Source organism: Stegastes partitus, unplaced genomic scaffold, assembly GCF_000690725.1.
Source record: "Stegastes partitus isolate 25-593 unplaced genomic scaffold, Stegastes_partitus-1.0.2 Scaffold522, whole genome shotgun sequence".
NCBI lineage: Eukaryota > Metazoa > Chordata > Actinopteri > Pomacentridae > Stegastes > Stegastes partitus.
The window spans coordinates 394,992-420,643 of record NW_007578253.1 but is presented as its reverse complement, the minus strand read 5'-3'; the positions used below and the strand labels follow the sequence as shown (position 1 = coordinate 420,643).

Here is a 25,652-nt window from a genome sequence, read left to right as displayed (position 1 = left end):
TCATCCAAGAGGCTTCATCAGTTCTGACTGACTAGTTGGGAGTTCCAGATACTTGTACTATCCTTAAGGATATACGTGTCAAGGTGAAGACTTTACAAATTTTAAAATAAGAACAGAGAACCCAAAGTTGCCTTTGGATTCCTTATGAGCAGATATACATGTGTATATTTTATTATATGTATAGAACTGTATTTATATACAAATGTCTATATTTGCAGTTGTAGGTTACTGTTGCTACTGTTTCATTCCTCATGCTGTCACCATGACAGAATCCAGCTAAAGTTTGCATGACCTTATTCACACACATTTTTCTGGCTCTATCCTATGTGGTAAACCCAGTGTATTTATGAGAGCCAAACTTGCAAACACATTCTGTGAAAACTGGTATCGGGAGCTGACTTAGTGTACTGTTCATTTCACCCTAACTGGTTAATTATGAATGCTATATCCAGCCAGTCTACATAATTTTCATTCAACATGGAATCCATGGTAGTATATGGTGGAGGCAGTTATGTAAATGTAAATTTAGTATTTGTTATTTCTATGAGTTGACATGCAATAACATGTACAGCTAAATCATTTTCATCCACAATTGGTGCTAATTTTGAAGCTAGTTTTCTTTCTCTGTTACACAAAGTTGATTCCTGCTCCCACTTACAAAGCCCAATGTTTTTCTAGCTGTGGAAACAACCAGTCAATAATCTCAACTCCTGAACCGTAGTATCAATGAAAAAGTCCCTCAAGGCAATGATTGAGGGGTCTAGAATAACAAATTTGCCTTTAACTCTTTGTTAGGTGTTTGGTATTATTCATTTGTACTTATTCTTTATGTTGCATTGCAACACTTATCACCCATCATGCGCTGTATGTGTGAAAGCAGCATGATCTTAAAGCCAGAATGGCTTTATTTAATTGATCACCATACATTTTGTTTTATCCCAACAGAGCCCTCCTGGAAAGGGATCGGGTCATCGAAGAGCTGAGGCACAAGCTCCAGACCAAAGAGAAGGAGGTGGACAATCTGTTCCAGAGGAACAGTTACCTGGCCAGGGAGGTCCGCTACCTGACTGACATTGTCCAGCACTTAAACCAGAAGCTGGCTGAGCTCGAAGCTGATCAGCAGGAGGCACGAGAGAAAATTCGATCCCTCCTGAACCGCCGAGCTCCAGCTGTCCCACCGGCCAAAACCATCACAAAGCCTGCGGTGGACCCCAGTCAACTCCGCCAGGTGAGCCGGCTGACTCGCGAACTCAACATCTCAAACAAGCAGCTTCGATCAACTGTTCACCAAGCTCTGGCTGACGTGAAGAATCAGCTGGAGCAGTTTAAGGACACAATTGGGAAATTGGCCCAAGTAGAGCAGGAAGCAACAAAGGAGGTGGAGGAGCTACGATCCCTTTACAGGAAGGAAGCGGTGGAGAGGAAGAGCCTATACAACAAGGTATTGGAGCTGCAGGGAAACATACGAGTGTTCTGCCGCTGCAGGAAGAGCTTGGCCAACAGCTGTCTGGAGAAAACCAATGACCAGGAGGTGGTGGTCATCCAGAAGGGAAACAGAAAGAAGTTCCAGTTTGACAAAGTCTACCCCCCTAGCAGTACACAGGTAATGGCTCACTTTTTAAAAATTTATTTATTTTAATTTTCTTTTTGCCGTTTGCTTTTATTTATCAGAGCACTGGAGAGAGACAGGAAAAGGGGGAGAAGAATGGGGAAAGACCTGCAGCTAATGGCTGTGGTCAGGAATCGATCCCACGACCACTGCGTCAGGGACGATAGCCCTTTGTTTGTGGGTCACCATCTTATCCAGTTGAGCTGCCAGGGCGCCCATTATGGCTCACTTTGATTGCTTCAATTCTTCTGAACACACAAACTCATGTTGTGCAGTCTAACTTTTTTTAAACGCCTCTGTTTATATGCCAGAGGTTGTAGAGCAAAGACATCAAATATGTTAGGTTTGAGAAATGTGAAATATTTTGGTTTTTAAGCAATACCATGTGAAAATGAGAGGTTTCCTGCCAAACTTCCCAAAAAGATGAGGTCTACAATTATATATACACTGTTTATTAAATTATTCAACAACACGTAATCAAGCAAAATCCTGTATGACATATAAAAATAAGAAATGTTTAAAGAAAATGAGAACCTTATTTCAAACTTTCAGCTGAAATATGTCATTCTCCTCATGCTGAGTCCTTTTGCCTTTGGTGATGAATCATGGAGGAGCTTTTCTTTGACATGAGGTTGACATTGGTAGTTTTAGGTAAAAACTCTCAACAATTTGATTTCTTTTTCCTCAGGATGAAATAAAATAATATTGGTGATCCTCTGCCGAGTTATGTGGCACTATAACACTATCCTGGGGCTGCACTGTGGCTCTGGGGTGAGCACTGTTGCCTCGCAGCTAGAAGATCCCTGGTTCGCTTCCCGGTTAGGATGCCTTGGCTCTTTCTGCGTTTAGTGTGCATGTTCTCCCTGGGGAGCATGGTTCTCGCCGGGTTCTCCGGCTTCCTCCCTTCCTGTATTTCTTTGCTAGCAAAACTAATTTCTCCTCACACGTAAACCAAACTCATTTCTCTGAGGCTGTTCTTAAACAGAGAGAACCTCAGAGAGATAAGTTTGGTTTATGTGTGGGGAGAAATTAGTTTTGTTTATTTTATAACAACGAAACACTTTGCATTTACTGCTATGCAATGACTGTGAGGGGTTTTGGACATTCTGGATTTTAGAGATTGTTTAGAGGTGTTGTTTAGCTTGGCACAAACACTGGACACAGGGGTATTTGACTTTGTTAGGTTGTATTAAGGTGTCTGAGTTAATTACCAGAAAGCTTACATCCATCCATTATCTATACACTGCCTAATCCTCACGAGGGTTGCGAGGGGCTGGAGTCTATCCCAGCTGACTCAGAGCGAAGGCAGGGGACACACTGGACAGGTCACCAGTCTATCACAGGGCTACACTTAGAGACAGACAACCAAGCACACTCACATTCACACCTACGGACAATTTCGAATCACCAATTAACCTCAACGTGTTTGTGGACTGTGGGAGGACTATGGTAAAGGATGATTAACAGAACCATAGCACTTTACTCCACAACTATGTAATTTACAGCCCTTAGTTTCTGCACCGCTGAACTTTAACATGTAAACTGTGTGACTGAAGCTCCTCCCATTAATTCCCCACTAATGAACTCTCTTTTAAAGTCACTTTTCCTGTTACCATCTTGATGCATAATTAGAATCAACTGTGCCTGCTCAGCATTTATTTATTTATCTACATGTCACAGAGCATACTTGGATGTTGCTAGCTTTACTATACCATGCAGTGCATCTGAGTGGAAGAATCTACTTTTGTTGTGTTTCTCCGCTCATTTATTAAGATTGTTTCTTCATTTTGTCACCTGTCTGTATATGTGTCCTCTTCTTCTCATTGTGTGTCAGCTTTTTATAAATCATTTTGACTTCTTTCCTTTTTCTTTGCCCTCTCTGCAGGAGGATGTGTTTACTGGGACTCTACCAGTGATAACGTCCTGTGTGGATGGATATAATGTCTGTATCCTGGCCTATGGACAAACCGGCTCAGGCAAGACATACACCATGATGGGCAGCAAGGAAAACCCTGGAGTTAACATCAGGTCAGTTTTGCGTTTTTAAAAATGTACAGGGATGCTTTGCAGTAAAATAATTATATGTAGGGTTTTTCAAAATGCTTTTACAGACTTTTAGTATTTGAACAGTTGCACATTTTATTTTGCTTCGGCACATTCAAATAAAATCAGTTAGAAGAGACCATGTTAAAACACCATGCCTCAGCTTTAATTTGTGAAGGTTGACATCAATATCGAGACGAGTTTTTAACAGATTTTTCTGGCTCAAAAGTAGGTGGACACTTTGTTACTAAATGTTTTTTGGCAGCTGTGTGTTATTTTGACATTTATGCTCCAGAGCTCAGAGCCATGACTCAGAGCTGATAGATGAGAGTTTATAATGAGGTGGAGTTACCTGTCAACATGAGGAGTAAATAGGTGAAATGGAAGTAAGGAAGATAATAATGGGACAAATGAAAAGCAAAATACACGTCAATTTGCCAAAATCAGGTGTTATGTGTTAGTTCTAACTTGAGCACAGAAAAACTAAACAATGGCAACAGGAGCTAATAGACCAAGGAGTTCTAGTGGATGAGCAGAAAATCATTTACATGCTATGAAAAAGATCTTTATGATGGCACAGCAAGTGAAGAACGAGTCCAACATACAATGCAACATGTTTTCCTGTCAACAATCAATAGAGAACTTCATGAGAAGAGCCTCAGAGGATTTACCACACGATGCAAACACTGGACACTAGGACAAGCATCTATGGGTTGAGGAATCAAAAATCAACCTCTGGTTCAGATCCAAAACTCCACCTGTTCTGCCAAACATTTTGGTGCTTTTGTTTTGGCTTGGACATGTATGGCTGCCAGTGAAACTGCCACCTTGGCATTAATTGATGATTTCACTGCTGACAGAAGCAACAGGATTAATGCCGAGGTACAAAGTAGCCTTCTGTGCTCATTTTCAGCCAAATACATCAAAACCCATTGTATATAATCATGTCATCATTAGCTTTACTAAAGACAGAGAGACCCCACAATAAGCAAGAGCTGAAGTTCATTAAGGAAAGATTATGTGCAACAGAGAACAAATGTTTATTGCATTATTTGAAAATGCTATAGCAAGTGTGTTGGCGGTGAGGCTCTGGTGAGAAATGACATCATGGACCAGGGTCCTAGATGGAGGTAGGAGATGAGGGCAGGACCCCCTCAGGGTCTAGACACTGGTGATGGTAGAGTAGAGGGGAGTGTGCAGGGGTCTGATGGAGACTGGCTGAGGGGGATGAGGACATACGAGATGAGGCATCCAGTTTTATGTTCCAGGATCCAGGTCGGTAAGACAGGGTGTAATGAAAGCGGCTAAAGGGAACAGAGACTACCGACCTGGTCTTCGGTTTAACCGATGGGCTGAGCCAAATAAGGAAGGGCTGTTCAGTCCCCTCCAGCCAATTCCTCCACTCTTGGAGCGCTAGGATGGCCAACAGTTCTCGGTTCCCCCACGTCATCATTCCTCTCTGCTAGGGTGAGACGTTGGGAGAAGAAAGCACATGGGTGCAGCTTTTGGGTGGAGGGATCTCGCTGGGAGAGCACCGCTCCCACACCGGAGTCTGAGGCATCTACCTCCACCACAAACTGAAGGGAAGGATCAGGGTGCTTCAGAACTGGTGCCTTTGTAAACAGATCCTTCAGCTGGGAAAAAGCAGATTTGGCTTTGGGAGTCCAATGGTACGTCGACTTGGTGGAGTTTGGTGAGAGGTACTGCTACTTTGCTGTATGACTATGACTATGTTGTTTCGTTTTTTGGTCTTTTCTTCTCTATCTCCTCTGGGTTTTGTAGAGGATTTGATGGAAGACCAGCTTGGATAGCCACAGGTTTTAAGTGCAGTTTTTATGTGCTTCTGTTCCTCCTCCTTTCCTGCTGCCCTGGTAGGCACGTTCTGGGTCTGGTGTTGTAGGGTTCTTATTACTCTCAGCTTGTGTTCCAGTGGGTGGTGGGAGTCAAACAGCAAATATTGGTCTGGGATTGACCCCTGCCAACTGATTAGCACAGACTTGAAGTAGCTTGCCTGGTACCCCATCGGGTCCAGCAGCCTTTCTTGGGTTGACTGAGTTCAGCACCCGCCTCACTTCATGTTCCTGCAGAGTGGGGGTGTGGTTGTTAGATGCTGGCAGAGGCAACAGGGCTGTCGCAGTTCTTTTAACCTCAGACCGTGCAGTTATTCAGCTCTTCTGCCAGCAAGATGTCCCCGTTGACAGTGTTGTTGTTGCTGCCTTTGTAGTTGGCTAACTGCTGGATCCCCTACCACATCCCACATGGGTTGTTGTCAGTGAGATGGTCTTCCACCCTCCTTTTGTAGGCCTCCTTTGCCTCCCTGATGCCTGTCTTCAGGTCAGTTCTAGCAGAGCTGTACTGTTCCTTGTCCCCTGACCGGAAGGCAGAGTTGCAGTGTTTTAAAAGTCTTCTTTACCTCAGTAGTCATCCAGGTATGCTGTGATCAAGAGGAGTAGCAGATGATCTGACTGATCGAGATGAGGAAGAGGGTTTTTTTATTAAGCATGTGAGTCTGAGTGGTTTTCCCACTGGTTGCACAGGTCACGTGTTGGAAGAAACTGGGAAGTGCTGTCCTTAAGCAGGCTTGATTAAAGTCCAATGCTATGACGTGCACTTTATTAGGATGTTTGCTCTGCTGTTCACTCACAGTAGCCCGCAGAGGGGTAAGAGCAATGCTAACATTAGCATCAGGACGGATGTAAACAGAAGTAGCAGTCACTACAGTTGGCCCTTGTGGTAAGTAGGAGGGTCTACAGAGAACCGACAGGGCTTCTAGGTCAGGGAAACAGTGTTGTGCAAAATCCTGCTGTCGGTGTACCAGCTGTAGTGCAGGTAGATACACAGCCCCCCTCCTCTGCTCTTACCCAAGTTTTTGGTTCTGTCCTGCCGGTAGCTAGTGCAGCCTACTAGCTGAACCATGGTGTCCGGGATGGGCGGGTGTAGCCAGGTTTCAGTGATAGTCACCATGCAGCAGTTCTGGAAGTAGCTGTCTGTTGTGATGTTGGGTTCCAGCTCATCCACTTCATGCAAGATTGATCCGGCGTTGGTGTGGAAGATGCTAGGAAGAGGAGGTTGATGTGGTAGCTTCCTTAGCCCAGCTTGTATGCCTGACCAGCAACCTTGCTTCTGCTTCCTTTCCCACTGCCGATCTGAGAATGGGTCAACGATTGAAAGACCCAACCAAAGCCCAGACTTAAACCCGCAGAGTATCTGTGGAAAGTCCTGCGGATAGCAGTTGATTCTGACGGAGCCTGAGAAGACCTGCCAGGAAGAACAGGATAAACTGCTCAAGTCCAGGTGTGAGAGGGCTGTAGAGACTTACAGAAGAAGCCAAAAGAGTTTCTACAAAGTACACAAATAAGGCTGAGAATACCCATATTTGTTCTATAAATAAGATTTCCTTTTTTGATTTTCTCTAAATTTCTAAAGATCTGCCTTCACTTAGTGTGGGTTATAAAGTGTTGATGAGTGGGACAATAGCTACTTACATCAATTTATAATTACATTTACAGCACAAGTTTGCAAAGATACTTCTGGAAGTGACTGTATATGCTAATAAGTGTTCGAGTTTCAAACTCAGTGTAGATTTAGCGTTATTACAGGAGTATTTAAGTGTTCTACAGAGGAGTCAATCCTGAAGTCTCTCTTGGCTAACACCCCTCTGAAGTTGCTTACGTGCCTGCCTGGGACATGAATTGCTGTCACGAGCAAACTGAGACTTACTATGTCTCATTATGTCACTTGACAACTATTCATCATCAATACGTGATCAAGAGAAGCAACAGTTCAGCACTGACAGAAGAGGGTCCGTTTACAGATAGGTCGAATTTCCTGTTAGAGACGAGATGAACAACAGTAACACAAAACCTGAGTCATTATGGTCTTGTATTACCTCCAGTCTGCTTACAGTTAGAGGTGCTACAGGTTGGCTTTAACATGTTTGTTTTTATCAGGTCGATACGGGAGCTGCTACGCATTTGTGCAGAAAAAGAGAAGGTGTCCTACACTCTGAAGGTATGACTGTGGATTTAGTCACAGTTGATTTTTTATTACAGCTGACTGTACAAACCATGAAATCCAAATCAATTGTAGTAAAATTTGACCAACTCATATTATATAGCTCACCCAAATCTGAACTTTACTCTCAGGCAGGTCAAAGAAGCCAAACCACAGGCAACAGATTGTTTTTTTTAAAACAAATGTTTCTTACTTTTGGTGCTAAAATTAAAAATACTACTTTAAATTTGACAAAACTGTGAGAGTTTTTGCAAACAAAAAAGCCACGACTATCCTACAACACTGACAGAGAACTGAAAAGCAAAAAAAAGGCTTCATCACACAGTATACAACAAAAGTGAGTACAGCAGGGACTCCATTATTACTTAAATGTCACTTTATCCTAAATGGCATCATCTCTCATTAACTACACTAGTTTGAAGTAACATATTTCTTCTTATGAACAATTAGAAACCTATACTTTAGGAAAACTATATTGAAAAGGTCCCAAACAGAAACTTAATCAACAAAAGTGAATAGACCTGTAATTACTGACACACAAGTTAAAAAAAAACCAGTGAGACCAAATTGAGCACACCTGTGTTTCCAATCAGCCTAGTTGAATGAAAAATGATTTTCAAATGATCTGTAAACAGCAGAACATTCTCAGTTTTGGATTATAGCCCTAACCCCGATGGCATTCAAAGAAATACCCAAAACGCAAGATTACATCTTTCTAAAGAACATAAAAAGAAGCCTGAAGAATATTTGCAGTACATTGTTTGGTCTGATGAGACCAAGATACATTTGTTTGACTTAGATGAAGTTCAGCATGTTTGGTATGAACCTGGTCAGGAGTACCACAGTAATCACATGGTCCTGACAGTAGAGCACTAAGGTGGAAAGATGCTAATCAAGATGAAGTCTGTCATCAAAAATAAAGGTGGACAAATAAAGTATGGAAAAACTAAAATATTTAAATCGCAGTAATGTAAGTTCTAATGACTTTGGTTGCAATGGGTCCCTACTGCAGGGCCCATATTTGTATTATAGTGAATTAAAACTTTTTGTTTTTATTTTATATAAGAGCCAATACCCTTCTGTTTAACATAGCTGATCACTGTAATGTGATACAGTGTAGAGTCATTTGATATGTCAGTGTACAAACCTAAACTACAGTATACAACAATACTGTAGTTTAGGTTTGACTGGCTTGCTTTTTATGACAAGCATTTTGTTCTCCCCTGTCAAAAATATGAATGAAATGCTGCCTAACAAATCTGGCAGTTTCACAGCTGAACTATTTGCTCTGAGCAGCTTTTTATGTGTCTTAATTTGCAACCTGGAGTAGAACAAACATGATTAATTTCTGTGGACTGAACATAACCACAACTAAATCATTTATTTTAAAATGTACTCATTTTCAGATTTCCATGCTGGAGATTTATAACGACACTTTAAATGACCTGTTGGCCAAAAGTCCAAGTGCTTCGCTGGATATCAGAGTCCAGGGGAAATCAGTGTCTGTACCAGGACTAACTCAGGTCCAAGTCCAGACTGAGGCTGACATTCTCAATGTCATGGAGATGGGGGAAAAGAACAGAAAGATCGCCTCCACCAAAATGAATATACAGAGGTTTTTCCAGATCCACTTCTGATAAACATGTTTTGAATATTCTAATCTATCTAAAATGAATGATTTCTTGTTGATCATTGTGTGTTTGCTGTTACTCTACTTATTCTGTTTCCCAGCTCTCGCTCTCACCTGGTGGTGGCCCTGGAGGTGGAGGGCTCAGACGAGGTGTCTGGACTGACGTCTCGCGGTACATTGACATTGTGTGACCTCGCTGGATCTGAGCGGATCTCCAAGACAGAAGCTGAAGGTCAGAGGCTGGTGGAGGCAGCGGCCATAAATAAATCGCTGACAGCACTGGGCCAGGTAATGTCTGTAGACAGTAAATGTCTGATTTCACTTGGCAGGTTTTCTGCCAGTTTGACTCAAGTAACTAAGCTGCATCGTTTCTCCACATGGACAAAATCAGAAGAGTGCTCAAAATGTTGGTCCATTTGTTGCATAGTCTCCAGTATCAAGCAAAATGCTAAACATTCAACCTCTCTGCTCAGGGTTTGCTGCTCTTCAAGTCTGTGTATAAGCCATTCACTGAGTTATTTAGTGCAATCTAAAAAAAACAGCATTAGAACTTTGCTGATTTCTTCAAATAGGTGATCTGGTAAACAAAAAACAAGAAACAAATCCAGAAATCGATGTATCTGTTTTGTGTTTTTACAGATATTTCATTTTTCTTTTCTTATTTGTCTTTCTGCGTATGCATGCACAGAAAGCAACTACTGCTTACGGGGTTGTGTATGGCCATGGCCACATCCTGATAAAGAATCACCTGGAATTTGTTACACAAATTAGCCTACTTTTTGCAATTAAAACAATATTTCCTTAAATTGTTAAATTAATCAATTTGTGCACTTACCACAAGTAAAATCCTCATAAGTCCTCTTCTTTACAGTCCTCCTTCTTCCTTCAAGGCTGGTGGTGGATCAGGATCGTTATCAGGCTTCTGCAGAGCTTGATGATGAGCTGATCATTTGAATCAAGTGTGATGGAAGAGGTACACATCTAAAACATGCAGGATTGTGGCCCTCGAGGACCAGGATTGCCCACCCCTGACTTAGACTGTATGCCTCTTGCTCTCTGCCATCATTCACTGCATCGATTTCTTTATCAATGTTCATATCATCTGAAAACGTCTTCTTCACTGTCAGTCTGAGCTAGTGTATTAAAAATAGAATTAATCTTCCTCCAATTTCTAAGGTAGTTTGAGGCCATCTTATAACTCTGAGCCACCTTACTCTCCACCACTACTTCTTCAAGAAACTTCAACATGAAAACAATTCAGGAGAACTTTGAGGTGACATGGTGACAATCAGTTGTCTATCTCCATCACTCTATTGAAAAAAAATTCTAAAATTCTCATCAGCTTTAACGACACTGTACTGTTTTGGACTCATGTAAAATGCAGGTTTCTTTTAACGTCACCATCTCGTATTTGTCAAGTATGACAACTCAGTTCAGTAAATTTTACACAACACTTTACTGCAGATGTTTCACTTTAAAAACCTAAGAGTCAGCTCTGATGTTTACTGTACAGGTGGGGGTGGAAACTGGGGGAGGAGGTGTGACAGTGACTCTCACAGTGAAAGCTGTGATCCGGCCTACAATGCAGGGGGGAAGGGAGAGGAGCTATAGGCAGCATATACCAAGTCCAGGGTCCTCTCCTCCCTGGTGGGACAGCTCACATACTGTGTGAAATTGGGCAGTACTTTATCCTCGGTGATATGGTTGAGATAGCAATGAATTCACTCAATTGTTAAGTCTGTAACTAGTAAACTAGCTTTTTATTACTTGATCAACTTTAATGTTCTTGCAGGAGGCCTACTGCATTTTAGTTGCATAAGAAGGATACATGGAACAATGCGAAATAAATGCATCACACATCATCTTTTCTCTTCTTATCATAGTGTAGACATCCTCATTCACCATTTATTCATCAAAGGTTTAACCAGTTGAAGTTTGGGAAATCAAAAGCGCAAAAAGATTGTGGTAGGATTTTTAAACCAAGGGGGATGGAGGGATGGAAGGAGATCATTTAGGAACACTGAATGAGTTGCTATAAGACGAGGTTGGAGATGATGCTGTTCTTCACCCATCAAGAGTTGCTCAATAACAGGGATATCTTTCCCAGCATCAGCCTCTACAATTGTTTAGAAGACTAAGTTTTACTTTTTTTTTTTACCTCTGCCAAGCAAGTTGTTTTAGCCGCCGTTTATCTGTTTGTTTGTTTGTTAGCAACATAACTCGAAAAGATATCAACAGATTTTCAGGAAATTTTCAGGAAACGTTGATCATGGCACAATGAACAGATGATGAAATTTTGGTGATGTTCTGGCTTACTGTCTGGTTATTTTCTCATAAAACAGTAAATGCTGTTAAGTGTCACAGTCGCGCTAACCTAGCTTAAGTTACTCCCTGTCTGTTTATGTTGGCAATAACATCGCTGTTGTTATGCCAACCTAGCATAGCGTTAGCTAACAGCTTAAAAGCCAGTAATTGCAGAAATAGCGTAAGTGTACAAAATATTTGACAGCACAGAATGACTGTTCATCACTTCGTCAGCTTGTTATCAATGATATCAATGTTAATTCAAATGCTAAAGGTATGTTTTTGACTATCTATGAATCTAATACTGTAGGTAAAATGAATGCAGGACTTTAACATTGGGTGGTGTGGTATAGCTACTGAGATTTAATGGTATTATTCTTTATAAATATTATTTGAATGCTTATTCCAAGCAACAAGAGAATGTGCATGTTGAATGCACTATTGCTCTATTATAGAAGTATTATACGGTTTACCCAGTAGACGGCGAACTCGCCTTTATGTTACCTACTGAATGCCAGTGTTAAAGAGAGAGCACCACAGAATGAGCTGTAGCTCAGGTGCTTGTTAGATGAGCACGAAGCTTAAGTAAAAAATCAACCCAACTTTGAGATGTTGTGGAAAGTTATTTCAGCCATGATGCAACAGGTGGAAATCACAATATGGTGGAAATGAGCTGCTTGGCGGAGGTCTGTGCTCTCCGAGTGCTTTTCTAGTTTTTTTTAGATTCTTAAAATTACCTTATTTTCAAGACGCTACTCTGTGGTCCATTTTTTAGTGTGTTAAAAAACAAAAAACAAAAAACAAAATTACAGTTCTTCAGACAGAACAAGATCCACTTTTTGTTTTTATTTGCAGTTTTCAAGCATTTTTGGGGGACAATACAATAAAGTGACTGCATGTAAATGTTTCACCATTCATCACAGGATGTGGATCAAAACATCATAGAAGGGAAGCACAAGGATTTGTGAAGATTTTCTGCTGTAATAAATGGGTGTTCCATGAGGTCAAAGGTTACTGTTGTTTCTCCTTCAGGTGTTCGGAGCTCTGAAATGTAATGCCCTCCACATCCCATTCAGGAACTCCAAACTCACCCACCTCCTGCAGCCCTGCCTCAGCGGAGATGCCAAGGTGAACTGACATTTGCTCATTTAGTTTTGCCACAGACAAACTTTCTTAAGTGAGACTGTGTTACTTTTGAAAGAAGAAGTATTTTCTTCCTCATGGAAAATAGAGAAATCCAGTTCAGAAGCAATAAAAGTGCACCTTGCTTGAGGTTTGGGATTTCCAGTGTGTTTTTTATCTGAAGGAAATGTGTAAATGGGTTAGATTAAGAAGGATTACAGGTGGCATGTACAACTTTTACTCGTGGTATGCTACTTCACAGTTTGGCACATTTAACAAGGCGAATAGTGGAGACTTACTACATTTATGTTGCACTGATTGAATCTTTAACCCTCTGAACCACAACCACCACACTGCCAAAATCACACAAGAGTTTCTTAGGAAGAACAAAAGGAAAAACTGTGACCTAATGAAGTATGTCACCTGATTTAAATCCAAAAGAGCAAAGGTAGAGTAACACAATCCCCTCCAACATGAGCAGCTCAAAAAAAATATTCTGCAAAGAAATGCAGAGCATCTTTGCAGAAATTTGTTAATCTCCATGTCGAAGATTGGCTCTGTATTTTTAAATATAGTAAATCTGAACTATTGGTTTCTACTTTACATAAAAGTAAACACCCTACCATTCAACTGAGAAGTAATGCAATTACTCAGAGTGATAAATGAATTAATTAACAGGAGCATACCCACTTCTGTTGTATACTGTAATTAAGTTAAAATGTGTCAGCTATACAGCTCCTTTTAAATTAGCAGAAATTACTGTAACAGTTTACATTTTTATTTAATTTAAAATTAAATTAACATTACATCTCTTTCCTCCCTACTATACTCCTTCTCTTCTGTGAGATATATTTGAGATACCTCAGTAGGTATTTAGTCTGTACAGTATATTGTAAACATGTTGTTGAACATGTTGCATTTGTTTTTAAAGTTACAGTGTCCACATTTTAAATACTACCAGTTTTGATGAATAAAAGTTCTGTAATGTTTAGTTTGAACATATGAATGCACATCTGATTGAATGAATCTACTCTCACCTTCGGGTGACTAAATCTGTATCTTATATTTTTTTCCATAAATACTCATCACATGCAATATCATGTGTGCAGTGTTTGATAAAACACTTAGTTTTGCAGCTAACGTAATCACCTGCGCTTTGTTCATGCCTGTGTTGTGTCCTCCTGTCTCTCTGCAGTGTTGTGTGTTTGTGAATGTGAGTCCTGACATCAACGACGTGGTGGAAACTCTAAGCACGCTGCAGTTTGGTTCCACCATTCGGCAGGTTTCACTTGGCAAAGCAACACAGAACATCGTACCTGCTAAAAACAATAAGACTGTCAAGTAGAATGGAAGCTCGATCAGGGTTCAGACACATTTATTTGAACTTTGATAGTTGGAAGATGCTTTCTGTTTTCAGTTATCTTTGGTTTGAAGTGTTGCAACTCTTTCACTTGGTTACAGAATTTACAAAAGTAAATGAGTTTTAATTGAAATAATAAAGTCAGTATTGAAGAAAAACAGATGTTTAAGCTCCTTTTATGTGCTTGAATGGAAGTAAGTTGCATGTATAAGTTTAGTATCTAAACTGCAGCCAAACGTATATCTGGCTTCTGATGACTTTAAAAGTGTGTATTATGGCTGTGTGAAATTTTTCTTGTCCACAGAGTACAGTCAAGTATTATATTCTCTTCTGAAGAATATTTTCTCCTTGTGTCCAAGTAAACATTCAGTCTGACGAAAGGAAGATAATAAAATCAGTCCATCATCCTAGCGTCCACTGTTCTTCAGCAGCTGGTTGAGCACACTGGTCTGTTTCAGTACTCTGAGGTTGGAGATGTCCTCTGCAATGACCGGGATGTCCTCACTGTGATTTGTCTCGTCACTTTCATCTTCATCGTTGTCAGACAGTGTGCACAGGAGAGCGTCGTTTTCATATGTGGGGAAGTAATACCTGTGGAGAGATTGAGATTATAGGTTTATTTAGGCTTGGATTTTACTCTATTCATTTATAGTTGAAGTAGTCAATGTAGCTGTTATCAAAGTTCACCAGAACAAGCTCAGCAACCCAGAAGTATCATCAGTTTGCACGTGAGAGTTCTACAGTTTTTGTATTTCTAAAAAGGTAATGTCACAGTTGATAGTTTTTTGTTTTTTTTTAACCTGTGTTCTACTATGTAGTGGGGCAATAATATCTAAAAGTTTGGAACTACAACTACCATAATGCTTTGAGGGATGCAAAAGGAAGTAAAATGTTGCCATTATGTTGGTAACTGGGCTGCACACTGTCAGCATGTATTTGTTTGGTATTTAGGAAGCTAGAATTGTTGTGCAGACAGAAAATACAAAGGAATTTTGGCTCACAGATTGAAAACTGTTCATTGTACCTTTTACACCTGTGTCATGATGTGTTTCTTAGATTTAAAGTGTTTGTTTTGAGATCTGCGCCACCTTGCCGCCCCAAACTTGAATCATTGAAAGAATTACCCACTGACTAACTTGCTCATGGATAACTTACTTTGATACTGAGTAAAACTTCCAAGTGTTATGATTACAGGGCCATAAAATATAAAGTCATAAGAAGCATGTTATTTTCTAAGCAGATGTTTGGACATGGGCTGCAAGGTGGATCAGTGGTTAGCACCGTTGCCTCACAGTTAGAAGATTCCCAGTTCGCATCCAGGTTAAGACGCCTGGGATCTTTCTGCGTGCAGTTTGCATGTTCTCCCCCGTGCAGCGTGGGTTCTCTCCGGGTTCTCTGGCTTCCTTCACACAGTCCAGACACATGCTGAGATTTGTTGGTGATTCTAAATTGTCTGTAGGTGTGAACATTTGGTTTACTGTCTCTCCCCTGCATCCACTCTGAGTCAGCTGGGACAGGCTAGCGGTGTATAGATGATAGCTGGATGTTTGAACATTTACCCATGATGGTCATACATCTCCGGCAGTGCAGGTCACATGCTGAATGTGTGTGCATCATGTCTATATATTTAATGATGACTGAGATATTGAGTGTGATTTTAGACATACGCTGATCAGCTAAAACATTAAAACCACCGACAGGTTAAGTGAATAGCACTGATTATCTTGTTACAATCACACCTGTCAGTGGGTGGGATATATATTATTAAGTAGCAAGTAAACAATCTGTTTTTAAGTTGATGTTGAAAACAGGAAAAATGAGCAGCATCAAGGATCTGAGTGACTCTGACAAGGATCAAACTGTGTTGGTAGACAACCTCTCCAAAATGGCAGGTTTTGCAGTTTCTTCCCAGTATGCAGAGGTTAGCAGCTACTAAGAGTGGTCCAGATAACTGATAAACAACCAACCGGTTCAAGGGCGCCCAAGGTTCACTGATGCATAGTGAGTGAAAGCTGGCCTGTGTTGTTTAAAGAACCACTGTACCAGAACTGCTGAAAACCTTATTACTCGCTTTAATAGTACATATATTCCCTGATAGCAGTGCTCTCTTTAAGTAGCGTGACGCTTCTTGCCACATTGCTAAGGAAAGATTTAGGGAGCCTGACCAAGAGTTCAATGTGTTGATCTCAATGCGATAGACGTACTGGGCAAACAAAGCCTGATCCCCACTTCACAAGTTTCAGGACTTAAAGGACATGCTGCTAATGTCTTGATCCCTGATACCACAGACCACCTTCAGATGTCTGTGACATCAAGGTCTCAATAGGCCAAGGCTACCTCTAATGTTGGTCCCACTCAGGTGGATAATCTTATTGACAGAACTGCAGCTTTAATGCGTACATCATTTGACACTGTTGCCCCTCTGAAAAAGAAGGCAATAAATTATAATAAAATGGCTCCATGGTTTAGTCAACAGCTGCACATCTTAAGGCAGAATTCAAGAAGACTGAAAAGGCAGTGGTGGTCCCCAAATTCCAAAGAATTTAATCTCGCCTCGAAAGATAAATTTCTCGCATATAAAAAGGCGATTTGTAGGAAAAGAACTGCTTATTGTTCTCTCTTTATCTTTTCCCTCTTTTTCCTCCCCCTTAAAGGGGGTTTTGTTTGGGTCCCACAAAAACTGAAATTCAATAATAAGTTGTCTGTTGGACTTACTGAGGCTGGTCCCAGACAGGCATCTCTGGCAGTTTCATCACATGACCTTCAGTCATGATGTGATGAAGGACGTCAGCTCTGGAGTCGAAGTTCTCCTGGCAGCTGTAGCAGCGGCTTTGGTGGATCTGCCGCCGAATGAAGTTCACCAGTTTCACCTGCTGGTAGAACTTGAGGTCTGAGGGAGGAACAGAATGTTGACATGAGGCTGCACTCACATAAGACATTATGAATACTGCACCATCAGTTTGTTCACCAGACAAGTGTACTGGTGCTGGAGTAGCTAAACCCTTGGATATATGGAAAAGAAGAGAAAAGTGTTCTATCACTGCCACTGTTGTCAGTTTTCTGTCTTCAGACCAAATATTTGACTTGTATGTTGTTACCTGTGTCACTTTTATTTATCTTTTATGTCAACATTAGTTCAGTAATTTGCTGCTTGGTGAAGATGATCATTTTAAAGACCAAACAGTTTCGTACTTGAATGGTTTCCAATGAGGTTTTACTTACTGAGTTCTGTCTTCAGGTTATGAAGATCAAAGCGATGGGCCTCCTACAAAATATTTCCAAAACAACAGAATCATAATTAGGGTTCCAATAGACCATAATAGAGCGACAACTTTGCTATTACATTTACATTACATTATTACCACTGGTGGGGAAAAAATTAAGTTTCTCCTAAAGGTGGCACCAGAATCAAAGGCTTTTACCCTCCAAAAATGATTAAACAAGCAACAAAACAGAAATACATGGACAAAAAAATCAATTTATTATCATTCTATATAAGTTTTTTTATGGGTTGCAAAGAGGCTCGTAGTTAGAAGGACACTGGTTCGCGTCCCAGTTAGGACACCAGGGATCTTTCTGCGTGGAGATTAATTGGTGTCTGGTTAATTGGTGATTCTAAATTGTCCTTAGGTGTGAATGTGAGTGTGCTTGGTTGTCTGTCTCCAAGTGTAGCCCTGTGATAGACTGGTGACCTGTCCAGGTGTCCCCTGCCTTCACCCTGAGTCATCTGGGATAGACTCCAGCCCCCCACAACCCTAGTGAGGATTAAGTGGTGTATAGATAATGGATGGAAGTATTTTTATTATATACCAGCAGTTCCTAACACAGACTGATGCAATATTTCCATTTACCTTCAAAGATAAGGACTGAATTCCTTCCAAAAATACTTTGACAACAACATTAAACGACAGGCATGTTGACATGTAACCATCAGCATATGTCCTGCAGACCTTATAAACCATTTCATTATTATATCATGTTATCTCTACTACTACATTTTTGTGTCATTTTCCTTTGGTTTATGCGCTGACCTCATTTTTTTGTATTTGTATTTTGGCCTATGTTTTTGCTACACACTGATGTAACATCTCTAACATAACATATGTTAGTAAATGGTAAAATATTCGGTTCATGTCATTCTGTTTGTGCTTGTTATGATGCAGTGTTTTTGCAGTGCTGTGTAATCTGAGTGTGTCCCCAGTCTTTCTCTGTGTATTGATGGTTAATTTATGAGTCCCTGTGTCTTCCTGTGAGAAACAGTCCCTCCTCTCATTTTTCAGTTTGTACATCTTGTATTCCTTTACTCAACTCCTCCCCTCATGTCTTAATCCCTCTCACCAGAGATGTGAGCAGAGGAGGCGAGGAGGGGACATTAGTAGGGAGGACAACAGGCAACAGGAAGTAACAGATGAGACTTTGTTGCTTCGGATGCTGCTGTGATTAATTTGGTGTCTGGCACGGCTGCATCATTGTTTTTGCTACATCCTGCTGCTGTATTTTATAATCTTATTCAGATTAGCAGAACAGTGTTTAAGATAAATCACAGTATATATTATTTACATATAATTCACAATGTGGCAGAATGTAAGAAGAATGTATGAATGCAAAAAAAGAATAAATAAAAAGTTAAACTTAACAGATGTTTTGAAGTAGAAAAGAGGTGTGGGATGCAAAAGAGTACTATTCAAACAAAGTCACGGGTGTGGAAAAGACTAAAGCAAAGGATACATCAAGAATAAACCTGTGCCACCTCCTCTCACCTCCAGATGCATTTTAGAAATTGAAACCTCTTTCAAGGTGGCATGTAAGTTGGATTGCCAGTTCACAGGCAGGAAGGTGGAGGACAGAGGAGATGAGGAGGCTCAAAACAGAGAGAAGAGATGAGCGTTGTGCAGTATGTCTGGTGTGTATCTAGCCATTTTCCTGCTTTCATGATGATCTTTGTAAAGGAATCCTCGATTCTATTGTAAATACTCACATTTTTGTATCCGTTTTATACCAATTGTCACTTATTTATTTTTTTTGGTACATCTCTAGGCTCTACAAACGTATTGTTTTTATCTTGCACAGTTTGTTTGTTATTTATAGTTGTTCTTTGCACTGAATGGGTGTTAAGTTATGAATTAGGTTATGCTGTGTGCATATGTATTTATTTGTTTATTTAATTTTTCACCTATAGTTCAATTTTTTTTTACTAGCAGCAAGAGGGCAGTGCTGCCATTTTTGAGTGAGTAGGTGTCAGCTCAGGGCTGAAGAAGAGAAGAAGGCTTCATTAGTGGGTCCTGGGCAGGTGTGTTTCCTTTTGTTCTTCATTGTGCTGATGACCGCAGAGACGCCACTGGTAGGTTGAGACAGTTTCAACTATATTCAAAGGATAAAATTGTAATTGCTAATTTGAGTTATGGTATGTTGGATGTTAAATGATTGTTGATAGATTAATTAATTAATTAATATGGGTTTGTGTTTTTTTTATTTTAAGGTTATCAACTATTGACCACTCAGCCCGATTCCTTTCTGAAAAAATGAAATAAAAGATGGAAAATGAGTGAAGTTGACCAGCGTCCTCTGTGGTCGTCAATGCCGAGCCGAGTTTAGGCAGACAATGAAGTTCATGACCCAAAGAACTCGACAATGGGACAGCACCCAATTTCGTTGTACTTTTTTTTTTTGGTATAATGACAAAGGATTCTGATTCTGAAGGCAAAGTAAATATATCAGGTGCGAAGCAGAGAAGTGTGTTGTGGTGGGCTGTGCTAGTTTTGAGAAAGGTTTGCCCTTCTAACCTCCCCATATAGCTCTAAATCTTTGTCAGCAGTACTCAGTCATAAAAGGAATCACTTCAGGCATAAAAACTGCATTTACATTCCTCTATAACAACTGTTTGTAACTGGACCTTCATGTGGGTGTAGATCTGGTCCATCGTCTCTGACTGGTGATCACAGAACAGACACACAGCAGACACTGGATGAGCCTGCCAGTCCGACCAATCACTGCAGACAACACAAGAGATGTCAGGCAGCTGGGAGGTCAAAGGGAACCAGGCAGATTTAAGCATTCCACATATCACATATGGCCAAAGTAAGGTCTTTGTATGAGTATTAAAAGTAGCCTGGATGTGTCCAGAACAAGAAGTTTGGTCATTTTAAACTCTACACTAATTTTCCTCAGAGAGATAAATGAAACTGATGCAGTCAAATGTACATGAGCAGTCAGTAAAACCTGGATGTTTTGGCTCCAGACTAAGGTGATCTCACCCTGATGGTTCCTGCTAAGCATACTTACTCATTCTCATCATCTACCAGCTCACGGTCATCTTCACTCTGTACCTCCTCCCAGTTTTTCCCCAGTTCCTAACAGGAGAAAGGAGACGTTTTAATTTCACGCACAGTGAAGTGAAAACTACTCTAATACTTCACTCAATAAGTCAGGTACTGACATTAATGTTTTTAACTGACTATTTTCGTATTAATTGTTATTTGTCACAAGAAAATGATTAATATTTTCTTTCCATTGTAAAAATATCTTTAACAGATGACCAGTAAATCATTTTACAGAACAAACAACTGACCAGTTAACTGATTTATTCACGGATAAAATTGTTAAAGAAACAAACTATTAGCTGTTATCCTACTTGTGCAGATCAAATGATTTCAGCTACCTTTCAGTAAGGGTACATCATAGTTCCTTAACCTGCATCTGTGTTTTCCGTCACACACTTATTTACTTTACATACAATTGTGAACAAAAGTTTACTACGCTTGTAAAGATCATGTAAATCATGGCAGTCTTGAGTTTCCAATAAATCCTACAGTTTCTATTTAATTATGATGGAAACATGCGTGTCTTTCTCACAATAAACACATTTTGTTTCTTTTATTGATTTATTATAGGTCTTCTGGAAATATGACAAAATTTTGCTAGGTCAAAAATATAGATACAACTTGAATTATCAGGTTTGGTGACGCAGAAAGCTTTGTTAATCAAATGTTTTTAGTGGTATGGCCTCTTACCTTCTTGTAAGTAGTTACAGTGGACTACAGCTGCTGACTTCTTTGAGCCTATTGACTTTGATACACTCTTCAGACTTTAATGCGCCAAACACTACAGTAGTAAAGTCTGAGGAGCTCAGCAAAGATCCGAAAAAGCAAATCATTGATTTGAACAAGTCAGGAAAGTTACTTGTAGCCATTTTAAAGCAACTACAGATCCCAAAATCAACTGGACACACAACTGTTTATAAGTCTAAAGTGCATGGTACAGTTGTATCACTGAAAAAAACAAACTGTCACCTGCTGCCTACAGACAACTGGTCAGGATGGTCAAGAGTCAACCAAGAATCACCAGAAGGCAGGTCTGCAATGAATTAGAAGCTGCTGGAACACAGGGTGTTTTACATCGCCTTAGACTAAGAGGCTGCCTTGCAAGAAGGAAGTCTTTACTCTAGAAACGGCACTTCAATTTCTTTTTGTAATTATTTACTGTATAATCCATGTAAATGATGCATGAGACTAAAGAGCGTTTGTAACTGACACACACAGACTTCTGTACTTGTGTGACCTTTTCTATTTTAAAAATACAAACTTTTCAAAGCTTGCAAAGGGGAAGAATGTTTTCATACTCAAAAGAATAACACGCAACCTGACGTGCAGTTAACTCAGAAAACAGTGCAGTGGAGCTGTATACCAGATAGTTGATGACATAGAAGCGGTCATATTCTCGGTTGTTGGCGCTGATGCGACGGTGAGTTTTTTTCCTCATGTGATCCTTTAGCGTGGTTTTATCTCGAAATGTTTTCTCACAGTACAAACACTGCAGACTGATGAAAGGAAAAAAAGAACTATTAACACAAAAAGCAAATTAAAACTGTATGCAGTGAGTTACATACATCCAACACAAAACTCATCAAACTTCGGTGAGCATTTGCAGTATAGTAGGACTGTTAACACTTTTGCGTCCTGGTGGATAGGAAAACTGTCATGAAAATAATCAGTCAGTCTAGTTTGATAATCAAATCCTCTCTATTGTTAGGATTTGATACTCTTATTTTGCAATAGATGACTGTAAACTGAATATATTGGAGTTTTGGACTCTTGGTCAAGGGTGGCACAGTAGTTTGATGGGTAGCACTGTTGCTTTGCATCTCAGTCTGGGATCTTTCTGTGTGGAGTTTGCATGTTCTCCCCGTGCAGCGTGGGTTCTCTCCGGGTTCTCCGGCTTCCTCCCACAGTCCAAATACATGCTGAGGTTAATTGGTGATTCTAAATTGTCCGTAGGTGTACATGAGCGTGCTTGGTTGTCTGTCTCTCTGTGCAACCCTGTGATAGACTGGTGACCTGTCCAGGGTGTCCCCTGCCTTCACCCTTAGTCAGCTGGGATAGGCTCCAGCCCCCCCACGACCCTAGTGAGGATTAAGCGGTGTATAGATAATGGATGGGTGGATTCTTAAGTCAGGCAAATGTAGCTTAGCCTGTGGGAAAAAAGTAATCAGCAGATTAATGCTGTCACTGATGTCATTGTTTGTTTTTACTTTGGCTTCCAGTTATTTTGTTCTTTTCTACTTCATTATTTAGTGTATTTTATCCATTTTAGTGGCCCAATTTTAATGTGCTGAGTGGTTTGACCTGTTTTCATATTTATGTACTTTGTCCAAGAGTAACAAAAAAAAAAAAAAAAAGTGTCAATTATAACCTGAAGCTCTCTTTAAATGTGGATAATTCCATCCATAATACATATAAAGTTTCCAACAATCATTAAGGAATGTTAAAACTGAAATATGAAATAATCTAAACTGAATGTGTATTTTCCTTTAAGGAGTATTACACAGACAAAAACTTGTTGTCACTGGGCTAGTTCTTACTTGTCCAATTTACGCTGCAGTGTGTCCAGGAACTCGTTGCAGTAGACAATGTTGTCTGGCAGTCCAATGCTGAAGGAATGTTCTCTGGCCATGTGGTTCAGCAGGGACGACCTGAAAAAGACCATGGGGAAATGTTCTTTCATTAAGTGAACAATATATTTTTAAAAATTCTATATAGATAATCAGTAAGAACTCATGGGCTTAAGACAGAGGGCCAGTGATGTTTTTATGTTTCTGTTATGGCTTCAGCAATGGCAAGAAGAGATATCCTTTGGGCTATTTACAACTTGTAAGCAAGTTTGTCAGGTTAGGACAGTATGAGGATGATCGTTGCCACAACACTCATTTCCATCACTCGCCATATTTAACTGAAACCAGAGTACTACCCTACTATTGCTGTTCAGTTGTGATAGATTTCATAGCTTTCTTGCTAGAGTACATTTGTTTCATTTATTCAAGTCAAGCCAACTGATGGAAATACATCAAATTCACATCCCATCCAAGGTTCCCAGTCCTAGACTTACAGGCTCATCTCTGTGTTAGCCACCTTTAGCTGTACTGCCCAAAATCTATAGACACTTTAAACTATTTGATTCTGACTCAAAATGCTATTATGGAGGCATCTGATTGGTTCCAATTTCATTTGCTTGACAGCAAGTCCAGACACATAGCCAAAGTGATAAGGAACTCTTACAAGCTACAAAAAGAGCAAAGTGTCTTGCAACAGATGAGAGGCCGACACAGAGCCCTGATCTTAACCCCACGAGTCAGCCTGGAAAACAGAAGAGGAGGAGAATCCAGGGAGGCACTGTATAAATGTATCCAAGCAGAACCTACCAACCAAGTACCTGAAAAACCATGCGCAATACAGAGAAAGAAAATTCAAAGTAGTCGTGCTGTTTGTTGCAGTGTTTTTAAAGAAACTTTTGCAGATTCTTTTGAACCATTGTGACAACAACTGCTAATGACTCCTAAAACCTTTAAATTTACAGGTGTCAAATCTGGATCTGACTTAAAAGTTTACTGACTGGTAGTCTGGTTTCCAGAATGCATGGGAACCCTGTATGTGCACTACCTGTTCCCAGTGAACTCTTCACTGCAGAACATGCAGAGACGATGGAAGTTGCTGTCATCTCTCTCTTTCTGTTGCTGCTCCAGCACTTCTTCCTGTAGATGATCAAAACGGTCAGAAAAACATCACAAGTAGTACAAACCCTGTAATATTGTAGATGAGGTAGTAGGTATGACATACAAGCGTCCAAATGCTTAGCTTCTACTGAACAGGTGTTTGAAGTCAATAAAAAAAAATAAATCATAGAAATTAAAAACTCAAGAGTACAGAGATATCTGTCAATAACCACAGAAACTGTGTTTGAGTTCTTAACCCATGTCACAGAATTGAAAACCTCATCTGTTGGTCTGAAGGGGAGTTTGGTGATGTTGAATTTGGTGTGTAAACCCTCACCAGTCGTTTCTGCTGGAGTCTCTCTCTGAGGATTCGATCTTCTGGAAGGACGTCACATAGCAAAAAGTAGTCCTCTTGTTTCTCTGTCAGGTCAATAACTTGTTATAAGAACATGAGCTTTATATGCGGTATGCCACTGCCATTACAATATATACATTGTTGAGAGCCTTTCAAAGAGGGACAAAGTCCAGATGTAATTTATACCCAGTTTACATCACTTGCCCCAGTTCAATATATATAGTGACTCATCTCGACTCACTGTAAATGGTTGTACTTCCATTTCATTCAGTCTGAAATGTCAGGTTACCTTTACAGTGTCATCCTTGTCCCAATAACTCAACTGTAACTTCACTCACCAACTGGACCAGTGGAGTTGGTTTTGATCACGCTGCAGAAATCTGTGACCGGTTGCTCCAGGAATCTGCCCTTCCAGTACAACATGTACCTGATGGAGGACAGGAAACGCAACATACCAAAAGCAAAACATTTTTCTCAACAACCTCCTTCACATTTCACAAACATTTCACAGTCTGCTAAAATGAGTGAGTTGGAGCTGTAGGCACAATGTAGGGTTCATACTTTGGGAGATCTGCAATGAGTTTGACATCGGCAATGACCAGCTTGTGCTCCATCAGCAGGTGTTTGAGAAGAACATCTTTCTGCAGCAAAGGGGTGGATTCAGAACAGAACAGACACACCAGCAGGTCACTACGAGGACACTGCTGACTGGGGGTGCTGGAGCTGTTGACTGTCTGCTCTGGAAAGCACAGTGGCTCCAGTATGGTGTCCTGACCTAAGAGAGGAGAGAACTCCAGATTATCTACCACATACACATTATTTGAAACCAGTGTGCACCAGGTAATTCTGTTAAAAGTCATACATGAATGCATTTCAGCGATAAGCACACTATTTCCCCCTAAGATAGTAGAGGAACAGCACAAAGCAGGTGGCACGAGTTGAAAGCTTCTGTGGTTTAAAGCAAATAGTTACCAAGCTGCTACAAGGAGGAGGCAGACAGGTAGCAAACATTAGCTTGATAGCATAGCTGGGTATGAGTTTCATTACTTCGCAAAGACTTGAGCCTTTTTGTTTTGCGTTTTCAGTCCCGCTAACTTTGTGTGTTAGCAAAACGCTAACATGTCCATTCCAAATGCAGAACTTAATTACAGCCACTGACACGTTTAAAACGTCAACATACCATCTCTGCTTCGGTCGCTGACGGCCATGTTGGATGTCACGTGATAATGA

General features: G+C 40.4%; 2 protein-coding genes across 2 annotated transcripts in view; one reads left to right on the top strand and one right to left on the bottom strand.

The window, feature by feature from the left end:
* Nucleotides 1-14,087, top strand: part of LOC103361675 (kinesin-like protein KIFC3) — a 20,100-nt gene extending 6,013 nt beyond the window's left edge. Inside the window, exons 8-14 of the mRNA XM_008287819.1 lie at nucleotides 946-1,603; nucleotides 3,495-3,637; nucleotides 7,603-7,663; nucleotides 9,073-9,281; nucleotides 9,398-9,584; nucleotides 12,633-12,728; nucleotides 13,918-14,087. Coding sequence (XP_008286041.1) covers nucleotides 946-1,603; nucleotides 3,495-3,637; nucleotides 7,603-7,663; nucleotides 9,073-9,281; nucleotides 9,398-9,584; nucleotides 12,633-12,728; nucleotides 13,918-14,067 — 1,504 coding nt within the window. The 3' untranslated portion in view covers nucleotides 14,068-14,087. The remainder of the gene's footprint in view (nucleotides 1-945; nucleotides 1,604-3,494; nucleotides 3,638-7,602; nucleotides 7,664-9,072; nucleotides 9,282-9,397; nucleotides 9,585-12,632; nucleotides 12,729-13,917) is intronic.
* Nucleotides 14,081-25,652, bottom strand: znf277 (zinc finger protein 277). Its single transcript, XM_008287816.1, has 12 exons — nucleotides 25,603-25,652; nucleotides 24,984-25,197; nucleotides 24,761-24,849; nucleotides 24,405-24,487; nucleotides 24,015-24,106; nucleotides 22,940-23,050; nucleotides 21,766-21,898; nucleotides 20,365-20,432; nucleotides 19,976-20,072; nucleotides 17,305-17,347; nucleotides 16,798-16,972; nucleotides 14,081-14,673 (listed from the first exon to the last, which is right to left on the bottom strand). Exons 1-12 carry the CDS (start codon nucleotides 25,628-25,630, stop codon nucleotides 14,490-14,492), a joined length of 1,317 nt encoding a protein of 438 aa, XP_008286038.1. The 5' UTR covers nucleotides 25,631-25,652; the 3' UTR covers nucleotides 14,081-14,489.

What these genes read in the sequence shown, in the direction of transcription:
- znf277 (XM_008287816.1), bottom strand. Translation starts at nt 25,630, where the DNA reads ATGGCCGTCAGCGACCGAAGCAGAGATG. An exon ending in GACTCCAGCAGAAACGACTG is followed by an intron (nt 24,107 to 24,404) that starts GTGAGGGTTTAC and finishes GATCATCTACAG; the next exon opens with GAAGAAGTGCTGGAGCAGCA. An exon ending in TCTATGTCATCAACTATCTG is followed by an intron (nt 20,433 to 21,765) that starts GTATACAGCTCC and finishes TTCTCCTGTTAG; the next exon opens with GAACTGGGGAAAAACTGGGA.